We start from the raw sequence: 16202 nt of genomic DNA, 5'->3' as shown, positions 1-16202 counted from the left end.
AATCGTTGTTTTTTTTATTTCTTCAAAAATCGAGCAGATATGCATGGAAATCATCTTCAGAATGAATATTTATTCAATTTTAGCTTTGAAATCTATTAAATTTGGGTTGAAACTTGACTTGAGAAAAAACAACGATTTTTGCTCCTCATATGATAAAATCGTTGTTTTTTTTTATTTCTTCAAAAATCGAGCAGATATGCATGGAAATCATCTTCAGAATGAATATTTATTCAATTTTAGCTTTGAAATCCATCAAAAATTGGTTGAAAAGTGACTTGAGAAAAAACAACGATTTTTGCTCCTCATATGATAAAATCGTTGTTTTTTTTATTTCTTCAAAAATCGAGCAGATATGCATGGAAATCATCTTCAGAATGAATATTTATTCAATTTTAGCTTTGAAACCCATCAAAAATTGGTTGAAAAAAAAATTTAATTTTTTTTGCTTATTAAGATTATTTATTTATCAATTATTTTTTATCTCCCATCGATCATCAAAAGTTTTTTAAAAAAAAAAATAAATTTTAATTTAACAACGTCCCGTGTACGGAGTTATAAGATTTTCGGAAAAGCTCTTAACCGCATCCGGTCCACGAACTTCCTTCTCCAACAACGGCAATTTCGTGACGTGAAAATCCTCGTACAAATCCGCAATTTGATCCAAATATTTCTGCTGCACCTTGTAGCGTGCCGAGCACATGGAACACGGTTCTTGTCCCTCTTTCATGAACAGCAACTGATTCACGATGATGTTGTGTGAGTCAATTCCGCACTTTGTGAGTTCCTGCACAAGTCGCTCCGTCTCGTAAAGCGACAAAAATTCCGCGATGCAAACACACACGAACGTCGTTTGGTCCGGATTGCGAAATTGTTCGTTAACTTGACGGATTATCGTGAGAATTTCCTCCAATTTGCCCGTCAAGGTGTCCGCATTGAAGTCGCTGCCCATGCCGAACAAACTGCCCATTTGCGTGATGAACGGCGCCAATTTCATCTTGAGACGCAGGAGTTTGCCGAGACCCTTTTCGACGACTTGCGGGAAGGAAAGAAGACGCAACGTGTGTCCCGTGGGCGCCGTATCGAAGACAACGACGGAAAAATTCATGCTTTTGACGAGTTTCATGACTTCGGCGTAACTGACGGCTTCGTCGATGCCGGGAAGCGCTTGAACGATTTCCTGCGTGACACTTTTGCTCAGTTTGAAAGCTGATGTCTCGCCTTCGAAATATTCGTCGGGAAGTTCGTTGACGCCGACATTCGGATCGATTTCCATCGCGAACAAATTTTCGAAGCCGTTGACTTTTGTCGGAACTTTCGTGAACTTTTGATCGAAGGCGTCGGAAATGTTGTGAGCGGGATCCGTACTGATGATCAAGACACTTTCGCGCACTTTGGAAAGTTGCACGGCGAGACTGCAGCTGCAAGTGGTCTTTCCAACGCCGCCTGAAAAGCGAAAAAAATTAAAAATTTCGTAAAATTTTGGTGAAATCGAATGTTGACTAACCTTTGCCACCGACAAAAATCCATTTGAGACTCGTTTGTTCGACGACATTTTTGAGAGAGGGATCGAGGGGCTCAAAATCTTCTTCCATGGTAATTTGTTCAATGCGTTAAAAGTCTATAAATTTAGGGACAGATGATTTTTTGTATTAAATTTGATCAAAATTAGTCAAGTTGTCGAGATTTTTTGGATGACGATTGTTTTGTTGACGTTTATTGTTCGGTAACCAATGTTCCCACAAAATATTTGGGGAGTAAAATTATTGAAAAAATATAAAAAATGTAATAAAAATTAATATTTTGATGAAATTGTTTTATAAAATTAATTTTTTTTCGGATAAATTTAAAATTTTTAAATTTTTAATAAATTTTAATTAAAACTTGATTGTTTTTATTTGTAATTTACTTCAAAAATATGGTTACCGTACATTTCCCCTGACGGCAAAAAATTTCAAATTTATTTTTTTCAAGTGACAGTTGAACAATTTTCATGAATTTTATTAAATTTTCTAAAAATTCTTAAATTTAAAAAAAATTATTATAAATTAATTAAAAAAAATAAAATAAATTATTTAAAATAATTATTTTCTAAAAAAAAAATAATAAATGTATTTATTTTCAAAAAATTATTGTTTAAAAAAAAAATTTAAATAATTAATTTATTTAAATAAAGTAATAAATTTATTAAAAATTCTTTATTTGCTTTAAATTTATTAAATTAAATTTTTTATTATTTAATTTTTATTAATTGTTCAAATTTTAATTTAATTAATTTTTAATTAATAAATTTATCTTTATTTATTTTTTTATTTTTAAATAAATTTTGAATTGTTCAAATTTTTTTTAATTTATAAATTTAAATTTATTTAATTTTTTAATTTAAAATTAATTTAAATTATAATTATTTTGATTTTTATTTAAATAAATTTTAATTAAAATAATAAACATTAAAAAATAATAACAAATTTATTTAATTAATCTTATTTTATTTTTAAATTATTTATTTAAATTTTAAATTTTAAAATAAAAATTAATAAATTTAAAAATTTATCCATTAAAAAATAATAAAATTAAAATAAATAAATTTAAAAAAAATAAATTAAATAAAAATTAAATTAAATTAAAATAAATTTAATTAATTAAATTAAAATAAAATAAATTTAATTAATAAAAAAATAAAATAAAATAAAATTAAAATAAATTAAATTAATTAAAAAAATTAAAAAAAAAAATAAATTCTTACCTCATTTAATTGTCTCTTGTTCCAATTTCGCCACACTCCAATAAAATAAAATCGTTCATGGAATCAATTGTTCCAAATATTTCGCAAGAATTTCACAGCCAACGCTCTCGAAACCCACAAAATAACCAGACATCCGCTCGTTGTTATGATTGAAGAGCGACACTTTTATCTCAGAGAATCCTCAAAAATTAACGCATGCGCTCGTATCGCGCTCTCTCTACATATGGGCAAAAAGACACACATCTGATAAGCACAAAATGAGTCGCGCGCTCAATTCGCGTTCGCTGTGCGTCGTGCATGGACCGTCATACCAGTCGTCTACATTGACCTTTTCTGTCCTTCAACACGGGGGAATTGAGCGAAGAAATTTTTCGGTGAATGCGCTACGCTACACAGGAACGAAATCTCTTTGAGTTTTTTTCTGCTTCTTTCTTCGTCAGTTAATTCACGACTCCGTATCGGACGAAACGGCAAAAAGTCATCATTGCAGCAAGAGCACCCATCCTCGCACAAAACAAATAAATAAATAGCAAAAGCAATCACATTTAATGATTTTTTTTCCTTTTCTAACATCAACACACTTTTCACTTGCATGTGCAAAAAATAACAACGACTCGAAAAGTGAAGCAAAAAAATTTTCCTGACATAAAAAAAGTTTATCAAACGCAAAAAAAAAGTGAATTAAAATAAAAAAGAAAAAAATAATAATAAAAGTGTTGTGCAATCCAGTTAATTTTAGAAATACCAAAAGAGAAAAAAAATTGAATGTGTGAAAATTGCAGCCAAAGTCATTTATATAACACATCCAGTAGCCTCATAAAATCAACAAAAAAAAATCCCACTGAAAAAAATAAATAAAATAAAAAAATAAGCAATCATCAATATTTTTTTTCGAGAATTTTTTGTTTCGAGAACAAACAAACAAAAAATTTTAAACGAGAAAAGCGAAAATATAAAATAGAATCAAAACGACTGCTTTTATTTTTGGATTACTTGACGTAATAAAACGGTAAGTTTTTTTTGTCATTCATCAGAGTGCCTGTCGTGTGTTAACTACCCTCGCTAACTTTTCAACATTTTTGGTGGTAAAAATGAGCATACGATAAGCATTCAATGACCTTTATTAGAGACACGTGCCATCGTTGTTGTACGAGATTTTTTTATTGTGTATGGAAGTACGGGAGAAAGAGATGAAAAATTGCGAAAATGAGATTTTTTCGGTAAAAAAATTAGATTTATGGAGAAAAAGGATTACCGGAGAACTTCATGAAATTGAAGTTGAAGCGTTTTTATCGAAATTAATTGCTTCAAATGAAACTACAAAAAAATATTTTGACAGTTGAAAAAATGACAGACGTCAAAATTTTATCTAAAATTCAATTTTTTGTTAATTTTTTTTTGGTAAAAAATTAAATTTGAGCTACTTTAGCTCTAAAATTTAATTTTTAAACATTAATTAACAAAAAATTTAAATTTTAGCAAAAATTTTGACATTTGTCATTTTTTGACAGCTGTCAAATTTCGAAATTAATTGCTTCAAATGAAACTACAAAAAAAATATTTTGACAGTCAAAAAAATGACAGACGTTAAAATTTTATCTAATATTTATTTTTTTGTTAATTTTTTTTAGGTGAAAAAATTTAATTTGAGCTACTTTTGCTCTAAAAGATAATTTTTTGACGTAAATTACAAAAAATTTAAATTTTAGCGAAAATTTTGACATTTGTCATTTTTTGACAGCTGTCAAATTTCGAAATTAATTGCTTCAAATGAAACTACAAAAAAATATTTTGACAGTTGAAAAAATGACAGACGTCAAAATTTTATCTAAAATTTAATTTTTTGTTAATTTTTTTTTTTTTTGTTAAAAAATTAAATTTGAGCTACTTTTGCTCTAAAATTTAATTTTTTTTACGTAAATTAACAAAAAATTTAAATTTTAGCGAAAATTTTGACGTTTGTCATTTTTTGACACCTGTCAAATTTATTTCAAAAATTTAATTTATTACAAAAAATTTTAAAAAAAATCTTTCAAATGCAACATTGTACCAAAAAAATCATGACTCAGCAGACAATTTCTTCCTCCCATTAGACATCGTTGTCTCGCCGAGGTCTCACCTCTATTCACGTGACTCCATCTTGACAATAACAAACATTTCTAAAAATATCGTAAGCGAGACAGATGATTGGCGATCAGCTAATTATTTTATCTGCTAATGAATAGACACAACGCGACAATTAGTTAAATTAAAAAAAAAAAAATATTTCGACAAGAATGCCATTGATGACCCTCGAAAAAATTACCACTTACAATGTACTTGCTGCTTAAAAGTAAAACTATCACGATGAGTGATTGATTTAATTGTCGATGATCGATCTTGACATTTTCCTATCAGCAGTTGTTCCTCTTCCTCTTTCTTCAATGAGGAAATTGTTAAAGGAGACGCCCGGTTGATTTGAATGTTTTTTAATCAAAATCACATTACTGCCGAATGTTTTGTTTCGGAGCGGAGTCTAGACAATATTTAGTAAACATTTGCAACTAGTTTCTATTTTTGCACTGCCTTAACTAGCGAATTAATTGTTATTTTCGAAAAGGTTTCTTATCAGCAACGCGATGAGTGAGTGACTGAGTGATGATCCAAATCCAGATTCGCGATGATTTTTTTCGCTCAATCTAATCTAATTACGTAATTTTACGCGTGTTATTTGAAAAAAGATAAATTTTTATTAAATTTGTGTTGTGATGTCAGATGGTGCACGAGCTTGTGAGTTTTTTTTTGCGGTGTGTGTTTGACCTTTTTGAAGGTGCTTAAATTTTGACAGTGAAATTTAGATCAATTCAGTAAAAAATTTTTTAATGCTTGGTTTGAATTAATTGGAAATCGATATTTCAGTTTTGAATTTATCAGAAGCTTTTTAATTTGAAGAAGCATCCTTCGTGAATCCTAAAAAAATTTTTTTTTTTAATTTTATTAATATTTTTTTAATTTAAACATTTATTTTTTTTAAATTAAAATTAAAATTAATAATTAAAAAAAAAATTAAAAATTAAATAACATTAAAAAATTATTTTTTTAAATTTTTTACATCAATTTAAAAATTTAATTATTTTCAAAATTAAAAAAAAAAAAAACAAAAAAAAAAATAACAAATCAATAATAAATTTAAAAAAAAAAAAATTAATTAAGTACAATAATAAAATTTTTAATTTAATTTTTTTATTTGATTTTTCTGAAAAATAAAATAAATCAATTAATAAAATTAAAAAAAAATATTTTTCAATTAAAATAATAATTTTTTAATTAAAATAAAAAATCGAATTAAAAAAATAATTTTTTATTTTTTTTTTTAATTTTAAAAATTTAAGAAAAAATCCAGATTTTTCTCTTAGTTTCATTATCAGATTAAATTTCTATAAATACTTACCTTATCTAACACCTTTTAATCAAAAATTTTGATAAAATTGCACCCACGTCAATAGCCTTGAACTTCCCAAAGAGTTATCTCGAAATATCACGAAATTCGGTAATAAAAGTCTGTGGCCCGCTTTTTACGATCGAAAAATATAAAAATTTGCATGTTTGTTTATCAAAAACAGCGAAATAAATTTTCGTTTAAATAATGCGTTCACTCACCTCAATTATTTGCCTCCGCTCACTGATCATTTATTTGACTTATTTTTTCACTTGTGCTAATATACACGAATTTATTTGCATATTCTGTTGTAACAAGCGGTTTGTGTTTGTTTGCTATCAAACAAAAAAAAAAACTACAAACTGTAGTAAAAATGATAGTGAATTGACTCACATTCAAGTCATTCATGAGTCTCGCGCAGATTTTCTTTTTTTTCTTTGCGAGGGGGATGACTCGTTACATTTTTTTGCGCACTTAAAATAACTTTTTGCGACAAAATTTGATTTTATGATGAGCAACGGATGTCTTTGTGTGGATAAGATGCCAAAAAAAAATTAAATAAACACATAAAAAATTGATCAATTTTGGCAAAATTTTATGAGAATTATTTCCGAATGGTAAAGCAGGCGCCTTCCTGTGTGATAAGCGAAATGCATAAATAATAATAATTTAACAATAATTTATATTAATTTATTGATTGATGATAATGAAAATCATTCAGAGGCAGAAAGTGATAATTTTGCATTTTTTTGCTTGAGAAATTTTGCAAAAAATAAAAATCTTTGATAAATTGAGAGAATAATTTTTTACGCATTTAATTTAAAAATATTTGGTTTTAAATTGCGCATTTCTTTAAGAAAAATTTTTAATTTTTTTTTTTAATTTTCGATTTAAAATAAATTATAAACTTTTGATGAACAAGATTTTTTATGAATTTTAATATTTTATTATTCAAAGTATTTTTGTTTCACTTAAAAAATATACTCGTAAATTTTATAAAAAAAAAATGATAAAAATGGCAATTAAAAATTTTTTTTTTGTAATTTTTTGACTTTTTATGTCAAATTTAAATGAAATCTGTCAATTAAAGTGAGAAAAATCAATTTTTCACGAAAACAAAAAATAAAAGAAATTTAAAAAAATTAATAGAACGAATGAAATAAATTCTTCCAATAAAATTTTAAAAATTTGTAAAATAATTTTTTTTGACAAAAATTGACATTTTGGGATCATTGGAGCAATTAAAATTCTGATAGGCTCAATTGTTGAATTTTTTATAAAAAAAAACCTTTCATCCATCTCAGAATTAATTAATAAAAAAAAAAGTTTTGTGACGTTTTTCGAAGTTTTTCGTTCACTCAATTAAAATTATCATAAAAGGTTATTTTGTAGTATGAACTTCTTCGCGTTGAATTTGAAGTCCTTGAGAGAGGTTTTGTTTGAATTTCTATTGAAAAATAAAAAATAGATAAAAAAAATAAGGATATAAGTACAGAATAAAAAAAAATAAATTTATTAATTAAGTAATTAAATAAAATTTAAAAAAAAATTAATAAAATTTGTAAAAAAAAAAATAAATAAAAAATATATAAAAAATAATAAATAATTTTTTTAAATTTTATTAAATTTTTTTATTTAATATTAACTTTATTTTTTTAATTATTTTTTTTTTAAATTTAATTTAATTTTTTTTTAATTTAAAAAATTTTAAACCTTAAAATTTTTTATCTCTCCATTAGAAAAAAAAATCAATGAAAAAACACTCCATTTATTATTGTTGAACCAATTAACTTTAATTGATCAGAATTATTTTGATTGTTTCTGATTTTTTTTCTTCATTCATTCATTTATTTATTTATTAAGTTCACTTTCATTCGAAAATCAATAAAAAAATTCAAGATTTAATTTTATTTTTTGTTAAGTAATATTCAAATAAAAATTTGCATGCATCCTAACCTCATATATTTTTTTTTATTTTTCTTCAGATAATGTGGTTGTCGTCCATCAACAACATCCATATTCCGTTTCACAAGTAGTCAATACAAAAAAAACAGTTGTTCAACGACCATCATCTATATTTTAAGTTTTTTTTCTGTTTCGCGTTGAAAAGTAGCGCAAAAATTTCGTTCTTGGTAAGTTTTTATTTTATTTTTATTGTTTTTAATGATTGAAAATGTTGTTACATAAACCCTGAAAGTGATGACCGTGATCTGATCTGGCATTTTTTTTTCTTTTTTTTCTGTAAAAATAGAAAAATAGTGATGATTAATTTTTCATATTCAGGCTTAGTGATTATTTCAATTGAATGTATGTCACTTCATTGCAGCATGATCGTCCCATCAGTAGGAAGTGTGAACAACCTTTAATCTAATAATAAATTAACTATTTTTTATTTTGCGACAAAAAAAAGTTTATCTTTAGAAAAAATATTAATTTTTAGATTATTTTCATTGACGAAAAGAAAAAAAAAGAGTAAAATTAGATGGCGTGTGTGAGCGACGTGACTAAGTAGAACAATTTATTTTTGAAAATCACCTGACCACATATCGGTCACACACAAGTCTCTTTTTTTTCTTCGTTGCTCTGCGTGCAAATATCTTGAGAGTTACGCACAGCTGATCTCATTTTTTTTATTATTTTACGAATTTCTGGATGTCGACTAGACTTTTGTTTATAATAAATCTTTTGATATTTTTGAAACTTTTTTTTTGTGCGCAGTGGCTAGCAATAACAATGATAATCAACGTTTACTTTGTGCGATCACGCTGCCAGAAAATGATCGATTAGGACAGGACAAAATTGGGTTTTCCAAATATTTTGTGGAAAATTGTCATTTTTAAGCCAATTTTAAGGATTTTTTTCTATAAAAAAAAGAATTGAAAAAAAAATAAAAAAAAAAAATAAAAAAAAAAATAATTATGTATTAATATTTGCCAAAATTTCATACCTAAAAAATATGTTTATTTAATTTTTAAAGAGAAAAAAAAATTTAATATTTAGGTAATTAAAAAAATTAAAAAAAATATTTTTTTTTTTATTTTAAAAAAAAATTTTTTTTAAATAAAAATTTAATTTATTTTTTATTTAAATTTTTTTTTATTATTTATTTTTTATATTTTTTTTAAATTAAAAATTTAATATTAATTTTTAAAATAATAAAATATTAAAAAAAAAAAATAAATTTCATATTAAACTTTAAAATTAAATAATATTTTTTTATATTTTATTTTTTTTTAAATTTTTTTTATTTTAAAAAAATTGTTCTATTTTAATAAAAAAAAAAAAAAAAAAATAAATTAAAATTTATTTAAATTTTTTAAAAATTAAATATTTTTTTAAAATAATTTTTTTTTAAATAAAATTTATTTTTTTACATTTTAAGATAATTTTTTAATTATTCAAATAAATATAAAAAAAAATATTATTAAATATTAAATAATTAAAATATTAAAATTTTTTGTTAAAAAAACATTTCATAAACTTACCTAAATAGAAAATTTTCTATTCCGTGACACATTTTTTCCCAATTTGTTATTTTTCTTCATAGTTTTAACATTAAATGCGCATTTCAAGCAAAATTCTTTCCACAAAAGCCGATAAATTGAAAAGTTCTTAAGTCAATAAGACTCTTAATTACTTTATTTTTGTCATAAAACAACAAAATACAGCCTTTTACGCCTCTTCTGAAAATTTAATTAATTGTTAGTTGACGTTCTTTTCACGTAAACTTACATTTTCCATGAACTGTTAGTCCTTTTTTACAACCGACCTTGAATTTTCTTCGGTACACGCATAACTTCCTATACACGAAGGTCTTACATAACAGCTGTCACACACGAAACACGCGCCTTTTTCCCATTCTCCATCAGATTAACCCACTTTCGGTCGTTTGTTTTTTGTGAAAAATCAATGATTTACGTTTTTACGAGGATTTGTGGAACTGGAAGTGACTTGAATGAAAATTAGAAGTTGCAATAACCGCATTTGAAAAGGTCAATCAATAAAATTGAGTAAACAATTCTCCCGTAAGTGATGTAATATGCAGTTTGTTATTGTTTTTGTACCTTTTCGACGATCAGTCATGGAGAGCATGTGAATTTCTGGTCGTGTCGTGTGCGATAACGAGACAGCGTGTCAAATTATTCGCCTAAAAATACAAAAAAAATGTTTAATTAGAAGAAAAATTCCTGCGCAAAACATTTTTCGATGCAATAACCGTTTAATGAGCTCCAATTCCATCGACAAATGTTCCTTTGTCATGAAATTCTTTTTTTTTTCATTATTAAGTCATTTCTGTTACCGACGACGACGACGACGCAACTCAGCTGTTCCCCGACTTTTCATTCACTTTTCTGTCTCCACGACGAGAAATTGCAACCACATTGCACGAAACTGGGACAAAGGTCATGCAAGTGCATCCTTCTCGCATGCTTGTCAAGGACGTTTTGGCTGAACTGTAGCAACTTACGGAAGAGTCGTTAGTCGTGCAGCAACTTTCAAAGTGTTCGGATCTGCAAATGCGAAAAAATAAATTAAATTAAAAAAATTTTTTGGCAATAAAAAAAAATGAAAATTATTGAAATGAAGACCAAATATCAATCAATCGATGCGAAAATTGGGCGAGAATGGAAATTAAAACGGTAATTTATTGGGAAAAAATTTTTGAAGAGGAAACGAGAGTAACCTTGAGTGAAAATGGGGCAATTTTCAAGGACTAAAGTGAAAAAGTGAATGTAATTGACACAAAAAAAAATTAGAGAGATGAAAAAATTTTCAAGGTTTTCAAAATTTTGATGAATTTCTTATAAATTAAAAATATTTAATGAATATTTTAATACAAGAATTAAATTTTTAATAATTTTTTTTTAATTTCTATCGATTTTTTGATTTTTTTCCAAATATTTCCAAAATTAATTATTTAAATAATTAAAATTTTTAATTTTCTTTTAATTTAATTTTTTTAATTTATCAAACTTTTTGGATTTTTTCGATTTTATGGAAATCCAAAAAGTTTAAAAAAAATAAAATTATTTATTAGGCAAAGTCAACTTAAAAAATTCTGAAGAGTAAAAAAAATAAGTCTAAAAACCATAAAAACTTAAAAAAATAAAAAAAAAGATTTTTAAAATATTGAAAATCAAACGTAAAGAATTGGTTAATTTTTTTTATGAATTAAGAATTTTTTTAACAAAAGCTAAAATAATTTTTTATTATTTTATTAATTTTAATATTATTTTTTTTAACCAAAAAATAATTTTCAGCAATTTTTTTTTTAAATTGAATATAAAAAATTAATTTTTATAACAGAAATTTTTTTAATGAATTTAAAAAAAATAATTTATTTTTAATTTTTTTTTAGAATTTGTAAATTTATTATTTTTATTAAATATGTTATAAAAAAATATTTAGTAATTAATAATTCAATAATTTTTTAATTAAATAAATTTTTTTATTTTATGAAAAATTTAAACAATTTAAATGAAATTTAATAAAAATATTTAAATAATTTCTTTAAAATTATTTTTAAAGAATTAATCAAAATTTTTTAATTAAAAAATAATTTAAAATCAATTTATTGAAAAAAAATTTTTTGTTGAGTTCAATATAAATTTGGTAAAAAAATTAAACATTAATTTAAAAATTAAAAATTAAATTTTAAAAATTATAAATTTTTTTTTATTAATAATTAAATAATTTCAAAAAATTTCCATAAACAAAAAAAAATTATTCAAGTTCAAATCTTAAAATTCTAATTTTTTTGTAAATATTTAAAGAATCTTTGACGTCATTGAATACGATGACCCAAAAAAATCGTCAATATTACCTGAATCTCGTTCCATACAATTTTTTTTTATCTCACATATCTTCTAATATTCAGTACGTTCTCAATGAATCAACGACCCAAATAACGTTTTATTGAATGAAATTAGATTTTTGGAGCCGTCTATTAATCTACAAAACGTAAAAAAAGAAAGAAAGAACAAAATGACAGTCATGTGTTCGTCGAATGCATCATCTGTTAATTATGTGAATGCATTTCAGTCGCTTAGCGTGCGTGAAGTTGTTCGGAAGTTCATTGTTAACAAAGAAAAAAATGAAGTTTCGGAGAGTTTATGTCAAAACGATGTCTGGAAATTTGAATATTTGGATGTTTGTGAGACAAAAAGTGATTTTTTCGAAATTTTAATGGATTTTTTTGTCTTTTTCAGTAACGGCACAGTTTCCATGAATGGTCCTGGTGACATCCCAGATCCAACAGAGCGAAATCCTTGTGGAATAACGTCCTTTATTCCATTAGGCATGTCTTGTCGCGGGAGAGCGGAAGCCTTTGCCCGCAGTTTGCAATCGAGATTACGTACGTTAGGAACACAGGTAAGGCACGAGCTTCGCTTTTAGTCGATTTTTTTTTTTTATTTTTTTGCACGTAGTTGCTTTAATGCAAGTTTTTTTTTCGCTTTTTCGATGACTAAAGGAGGATAATGATGCTTTGCAGCAAGATGGCGCCGAACAATCAGAAAATACGTGGTTAACGCCGCAAGAGACGCCCATCCAGAGTCTCCAGCCGTTGCGAAATAACGAAGCGGCGGATGCATTTTTCGACTTTGACCTTGAACCCGAGAGTCCCGGCAGTCCCATTGACGAGTGCGAGTACACGAGACTGATAGAAAGTGCAACTCACACGCCGCACGAGCCAAATACGGCGCAACACAGCAGCAATAGTAGCAGCGAAAACCCCGAAAATGCGGCAGAAGGTGAAAAATTGCCCGATTTGACGGAGGAACGTGCTCACGGAACGGAATCAGGGTATGTATGCGCTTCACCGTGCTCTTCAACGCATGGCAGTAGTAATGATGGCAGTCAATTCAGCAGTCACAACAGCTCGGAAATCCAATATTACGATCCGGCGGAAAGTTCAGCGGATTCCACGAGTGCCACATTCTACGATTGCATCGAAAGTCGCAAAGGAGACAAATTTCCGTCGCAATCTATGCCGCATAACACGTCTTTGGAGTCCCCCATATCGCCTGCGAAGGAAAATTCTTTGCCAAACGGACATGTTCATGCAATTTTGCTCGATAGTGACAGTTGTTCGGAAAGTTTGCCGCCGTCGCAAAGCACAACAGACTCGAATCACACGTACACGGCGCTAAGTTCGACTTCTGCCTCCAACAGTACCCTCCAGGACGAAAATGTACCCGAACTACAGACTGAAGACAAAGTTGCCGAACAAACGGATGTCAACGATAACACGCTGGAGTCCAAAAATGACGTTGATGTTGTCGACAAAGGCATTGCTGTGGTCGTTGAACAAGCGTCGCCCATCCAAACGGAAGCCGAAGACGAGGAAAAGCCCAAAAAAGATGCCAATCGTCTCGCCTCGATCACCGAAACTGACGAAGAAGAAGATTTCGTCGACGACAAACCGCAAAGACTTCGTCGTTGCTCCTCGCTGAAAACCGGAAAAACGCCTCCCGGCACTCCAGGTCGCAAAAAGGGCGTTCGTTTCGCCGACGTGCTCGGACTCGATCTCGCCGACGTCAAAACGTTCCTCGACCACGAAGTGCCAAAGATACCAAAGTCTGCCTACGAGGATCTCGAGGTGCGCGAACACCAAATTGTCCCGGAAATTCCGCAATTTATGCGTCCCGTCGACAAAATTCTCGTGCCGTTGTTTCAGCAGCCTGGCGGACTTCCCTGCTTCCTTGATAAAGTCCGCGAAAAACAAGTTTCTCTCGAAAATTGCGCCGTCACGGATCCCGTGAGTCTCACGATTTGCGGCATGGTGCGCGTGCGCAATCTCGACTTTCACAAATCCGTCTACATTCGGTACACGCTCGACAACTGGAAGAGTTTCAGCGACATCCAAGCGAATTACGTGAATAACTCGTGCGACGGCTTCAGCGATAAATTCTCCTTTACGCTTTTCGGCAATTCGCTGCAAATTGGGCAGCGGATCGAGATTGCGGTGCGATTTCATTGCAAGGGGCAGCAATTTTGGGATAATAATTACGACTCGAATTACTGTTTCCAGTGTTTGCCCGTGAATCAACAGCCCAAACCGCAAGTTGTTAGGCCACCGTTGCACGCGAATGAATGTTCAGGAGCGTTCTACTAAAAAAAAATAATTTATTAAAAAATATTTAAAAATCCTTTTTTTAACAATAAATTTTCTAGTCATTATATTTTCTTTGAGTTTTCTTCAAATTTTCATTTTCTGTAATAAATATTAAAAAAAATTAAATATCTCGAAACAAAATATCGAAAAAAAAAAATCTAATCTAAAAAAAAGTTTAAATGTTGATAGATTTAGAAAAAAAAAATAAAGAAATATGAAGCAAATCAAACAAAATATACCTCAAAAATGGACAATGAATTGAATTAGTGTTAAAAATGATGACAAACTAGAAAAGTACTGAACGCTTTAACGACTGATTAAGGGAAAAAATATAAAAGAAAATTTCTGCACACAGTCACAAAATATTTTTCTAAAAAAAAAATTATTCAGCAATTGAAAAATATCAGAAAATTATTTTGACAATTTTTTTTTTAATTTTAATTTTTAATAAATTTAAGGGATTTTTTTGATTTTTATTTAAAAAAAAAACATTTAAAATCCTTTAATTACATTAAAAATAAAATTAATATTTTTTTTGTTAAATTTATTAATTTAATTTAATTAATTAAAATTAAATTAAATTATTTAAAATTTTAATTAATTTAAATTAAATTATATAAGTTAAATTACATAAAAAAATAATAAAATTATTTTTATGAAATTAAAAATTAATTTAATTTATTTTAAAATAAATTATTTAAAATTTTTGAGAATTTAAAAATTTTTTTATTCATAAAAAAAATATTTTTTTATTGACAAAATAATTAAAAAAAAAATAAATTTTACATTATGGATTAATTCCCTTTAAATTTATGTTCTTTTTAAAATTTAAAACAAAGCTTCATAGAGCTTTTGCTTGAAAATCAATTTAACCCATTCAGCTTTCGTTAAATTAATTATTTTATTATTTCATGTTTATGTTTAAAACTAATGATATATTTATAAAAAAAAATACAAAAGAATTAATAAATAGGTAGATACAAATTTTGTGATAGAATACTATGAACAAAAAAAAACAAAAAAAATCAGCTTTATCACACCAAAAATAAAAATAAAATGCAAAAATGATTGATTTATAGGAAGATCAGTCGAGAACGTTGTTGATGTTGAGAAAAAAGAGTTTAAGAAAAGTTAAAAATATAAGAAAATATTTATTTAAATTGTATTCCTCGAAAGTTCATTGTAAAAAAAATGAGGAAAAATAATAAAAATATACATATTTTAAATTTATAAAAAAAAATGTTTTAAAAAGTAGTAGTGTCGTTATTATTATTATTATTATAATTAATATAGAACCAAAAAAAAAAATAAATAAAATGATGTGAATATTGTATTAGTTTATAGTTGAAGAAAAAAATACGAATAAAAGTAAAAATATATTTCAAAAATTAAATTTTATCGTTTTTGGAGTTATAAAAAGGTAAGATTTTTTAAATTATTATTTTTATTTATTTATTTAATAATAATTAAAATTTTAATAAATTTTATTATTTTTTTTTTGTATTTTTTCATTAAAACTAAATTATTTAATATTTTTAGCATATATTAATTAATAAATTTAATTGAATGATTTTTTCGTTTAATTTTTAAAAACGTTTATGCGAAAAAAACGTCACAAAGTTAACCCTTTGCAAAAGGAGGCGTATCTGTGGTTTTTACATCGAAAATACCAGAACTTTTGGTTGTATGAATTCCCAATCGATCTGAATGCGATGAATCGCACTTCTTACATTGCTTAGGCAAATTAGCATTTGCAGGGCATTCCTTTCCTCTGAATAAATTATTTGAGTTCAACGCATACCGAAACACCTCTGTTGAAAAAAAGTGACTGCATACCAACAAATCAGGGAACAAACCCCCTTGCAATATAATAATGTAGCATTTCGGTTGAGGTGTTATTCCACAATTTACATAAAAATCGGCAT

The 16202-nt window shown here is 26.8% G+C and overlaps 2 protein-coding genes across 3 annotated transcripts; one reads left to right on the top strand and one right to left on the bottom strand.

Moving 5' to 3' along the window:
- Positions 1 to 511: 511 nt before the first annotated feature.
- On the bottom strand, positions 512 to 1706 carry LOC134829990 (ATPase ASNA1 homolog). The gene is made up of 2 exons (XM_063843317.1): positions 1505 to 1706; positions 512 to 1443 (listed from the first exon to the last, which is right to left on the bottom strand). Exons 1-2 carry the CDS (start codon positions 1590 to 1592, stop codon positions 530 to 532), a joined length of 1002 nt encoding a protein of 333 aa, XP_063699387.1. The 5' UTR covers positions 1593 to 1706; the 3' UTR covers positions 512 to 529.
- Positions 1707 to 3031: 1325 nt separating this feature from the next.
- LOC134829673 (glycogen-binding subunit 76A) lies at positions 3032 to 14657 on the top strand. 2 transcript variants are annotated; one of them, XM_063842881.1, is made up of 4 exons: positions 3032 to 3752; positions 8147 to 8293; positions 12371 to 12533; positions 12634 to 14657. In XM_063842881.1, the coding sequence occupies exons 3-4, from the start codon at positions 12387 to 12389 to the stop codon at positions 14275 to 14277; spliced, it is 1791 nt and encodes a 596-aa protein (XP_063698951.1). In that variant the 5' UTR covers positions 3032 to 3752; positions 8147 to 8293; positions 12371 to 12386; the 3' UTR covers positions 14278 to 14657. The 2 variants fall into 2 exon arrangements, with proteins under 2 accessions (XP_063698951.1, XP_063698953.1); XM_063842883.1 differs by lacking the exon at positions 8147 to 8293.
- Positions 14658 to 16202: the final 1545 nt, after the last annotated feature.

Source organism: Culicoides brevitarsis, chromosome 2, assembly GCF_036172545.1.
Source record: "Culicoides brevitarsis isolate CSIRO-B50_1 chromosome 2, AGI_CSIRO_Cbre_v1, whole genome shotgun sequence".
NCBI classification, from domain to species: Eukaryota; Metazoa; Arthropoda; class Insecta; order Diptera; family Ceratopogonidae; genus Culicoides; species Culicoides brevitarsis.
This window is presented reverse-complemented; position numbering and strand designations above follow the sequence as displayed.

What these genes read in the sequence shown, in the direction of transcription:
- LOC134829990 (XM_063843317.1), bottom strand. Translation starts at nt 1,592, where the DNA reads ATGGAAGAAGATTTTGAGCCCCTCGATCCCTCTCTCAAAAATGTCGTC. An exon ending in GATTTTTGTCGGTGGCAAAG is followed by an intron (nt 1,444 to 1,504) that starts GTTAGTCAACAT and finishes TTCGCTTTTCAG; the next exon opens with GCGGCGTTGGAAAGACCACT.
- LOC134829673 (XM_063842883.1), top strand. Translation starts at nt 12,387, where the DNA reads ATGAATGGTCCTGGTGACATCCCAGATCCAACAGAGCGAAATCCTTGT. An exon ending in TACGTACGTTAGGAACACAG is followed by an intron (nt 12,534 to 12,633) that starts GTAAGGCACGAG and finishes CGATGACTAAAG; the next exon opens with GAGGATAATGATGCTTTGCA.